This window comes from Macrosteles quadrilineatus, unplaced genomic scaffold, assembly GCF_028750875.1.
Source record: "Macrosteles quadrilineatus isolate MER2022 unplaced genomic scaffold, UCM_ALF_1.0 Scaffold_349__1_contigs__length_90095, whole genome shotgun sequence".
Lineage (NCBI taxonomy): Eukaryota > Metazoa > Arthropoda > Insecta > Hemiptera > Cicadellidae > Macrosteles > Macrosteles quadrilineatus.
In genome coordinates, this window is record NW_026542942.1 from 1 (window position 1) to 2,987 (window position 2,987).

The 2,987-nt window shown below is 44.6% G+C and overlaps 1 protein-coding gene across 1 annotated transcript; it reads left to right on the top strand.

The window, feature by feature from the left end:
• Positions 1 to 719: 719 nt before the first annotated feature.
• LOC128982453 (uncharacterized) lies at positions 720 to 2,507 on the top strand. Its single transcript, XM_054401414.1, has one exon. The coding sequence runs from the start codon at positions 739 to 741 to the stop codon at positions 2,419 to 2,421; it is 1,683 nt and encodes a 560-aa protein (XP_054257389.1). The 5' UTR covers positions 720 to 738; the 3' UTR covers positions 2,422 to 2,507.
• Positions 2,508 to 2,987: the final 480 nt, after the last annotated feature.

Genomic DNA, 2,987 nt, shown 5'->3' on the forward strand with positions numbered 1-2,987 from the left:
GTGATCACCAACACTCACCCCCCTACACGTTTCGAGGTGCAGCACATCGGTCTTGCAATTTAAAATTCAAGGAGCAAGACACGATACATTGCTACTTCCACAATTTGAGCAATTATGATGCTCATTTTGTGGTAAGAGAGCTGGCCATAGACGGGGGTGACGTAAACGTACTCGCCAACACAGAAGAAAAATACATCTCCTTCAGTAAACGATTCGTACATGACGGTGCGAATCGTCACAACCGACTCACACTTAGATTTGTAGATTCTTATAGATTTTTGTCCCGAGCCTTGTCAAATTTAGTTTCCCTTATGCCAATAGAACATCTTAAAATCACAAAATCCTTTTTTCCTGCCGATGCTGACTTTGCATTAGTACATCGCAAAGGAGTTTTTCCATACGAGTACGTAACGTCACTCTCGGTATTGGACGAAAACGTGTTACCGCCGCCAGAATCCTTCAGAGACAGCCTACGCAAGGAGGACGTAAAAGAAGAAGATTATGCTCACGCCCGACGCGTATGGTCACACTTCAATTGCACAACCCTCGGAGACTATGCCGACTTGTATTTGAAAACAGACGTGTTGCTGTTGGCGGACGTCTTCGAGGGCTTTCGGGACCAGTGTCTGGAACATTACGACCTCGATCCAGCCCACTGGTTGACCTTACCGTCGTACGCTTGGGACGTGATGCTCTTCAAAACTTGACGTGACCCTGGATACCCTACAGGACGTAGATATGTACCTGTTCTTCGAGAAAGGGATCCGGGGTGGCTTGACCCAGTGCGCAACCCGACACGCTGTCGCCAATAATAAATACACCAACGCTACCACCGTCAACAATCCTTCAACATCAGCAGGTGGTAGCAGGAGTAGCAACAATAAGAGGCGAATTGAAAATGGCGTCAGCCGAGACGGTCGGTTCGCACCTTCGACTAGCGTTAGCGCCGTAGATAACAACAACCACATATATGGAGATTATATTATGTACTACGACGCAAACAACCTATACGGATGGGCCATGTCGCAGTCGCTCCCGTACAAAGATTTCGAGTGGCTGTCGCGTCAGGAAATAGACGAATTGGTCATCGAGGACATACCGGCAGACGGAGATGTAGGCTACGTCTTGGAGGTGGATTTGGAGTATCCACGAGATCCTCGACTCCATGACAAACACCGAGACCTGCCGTTCTGTCCGGAACTGCGGAAAGCGCCTCGAGACCAATTGCCATATGCGGACGACGTCCTCCGCACATACAGCGTAGGCAAATCTGCTAAACTAATGGTCACCCTGTTTGATAAAGACGCATACGTAATCCATTATCGAGCACTTCAGCAGGCGATGGACAACGGATTGCGTGTGCGTCGGATACATCGTGTTCTGCGCTTCAAGCAGCGAAAGTGGCTACAACCGTACGTGGCGATGAATACCAGACTCAGGCAGCAGGCCAAGAACAAGTTCGAGGTGGAACTATTTAAGCTTATGGTCAACGCTGTCTATGGTATGAGCCTCCAGAATGTAAGAAAACATATTAACATAAAATTGGCTACAAACCCGAAAACGTACACCAAGTATGTGGCCAAGTCTAATTTCAGTGACCGGACGTGGTACAACAAAGACTTGGCCCTACTACACATGAAGAAAGTCCGCGTCATCTTGGACAAGCCGGTGTACGCGGGTATGTGCATTCTGGACCACAGTAAGACGTGGATGTACGGATTCCACTACCGTCTGCAAGAGCGGTATGGAATAGATCGGCTCAGACTTCTCTACATAGACACAGACGGGCTGATCTATTTAATCCGTACCGTAGACGTCTACGAGGACATGGTGAATCACCTGGACGACTTCGACACCAGCAACTATCCCCGGGACCATATCTGCTACGATCCAACCAACGCCCGGGTCCTGGGGAAATTCAAGGACGAAGCCAATGGGGTGATCATTAGTGAATTCATCGGCCTGATGGCGAAACTGTACTGCTTCATGTTCCTGCGGAGCGATAGCAGTGAAGACGGTGTCGGCGACGGTTTACCACCTGTGAAACGGGCCAAGGGGGTGAATCGCGCCGTAGTGGCCAAAGGCCTGACTGTAGACGATTACAGACGATGTCTACAGGAACAGCGGGTCTTGTACACGGATAACGATCGGTTTCAGTCCCGACACCACATAATATACTCCGTTGTGGTGTCGAAACGATCGATGGCGCCGTACGACGACAAACGTTATATCGAAGAGGACGGCGTCAATACGTTACCGTGGGGTCACTATAAAATTCCAGCGCACCGGGCAATGCTTTTGGCTCCAGAAGACAGCAACGGGAACTCCAGTAGATGCCACAGTCGTCGCAACATTGCATCGTCACCGTCAGCGACAATGGATGCGAGCGATAACGACGTTGACATCGAAGAAGTAGATTGAAGCAGTACAACAATAACATCTACATAGTGCGCGTGTTTGCGGTGCATAAGCCTCGGATCGTCGTCGTGGTGGTGATGGCAAAGACAATTGACGGACAACAACTAGTTAATTATATTAGGAACCAAATATACTAGGAATTAAATTTTATTAGGTAGCAAATTCTAATTTATTTAGGAATCAATTAGTATTGAATTAGTAACAATTTTTAGTTACTAATTTCATTCAGATTTTATATTGAATAAAGTAATAAATTATTTTAACTGTGATATTAGATAAAAAAAAATTGTTTTATTTTAATATTTATTTATATAATGTTATTATAATAATAAAATATATAGTGAATTGTCACTAACTTGTTTTGATTTATATAGAGTCATAATGGTAAATAAAGCAAAACCAAATATTTTTCAATATAAACATGTGTTTTTATTTTTCCCAAATTTACTAATTCTAATGTACATTAGATAATTATAAATATATATTTTTTTGCAAAAATTCAATTTGATATCTATACAATTCAAATAGAAAAGAAAAAAAAAACTCAGGTAAGTGTATGGTATGGTCAG

Excerpts from the sequence above, each read along its gene's own strand:
- LOC128982453 (XM_054401414.1), top strand. The coding sequence starts at position 739 with ATGTACCTGTTCTTCGAGAAAGGGATCCGGGGTGGCTTGACCCAGTGC.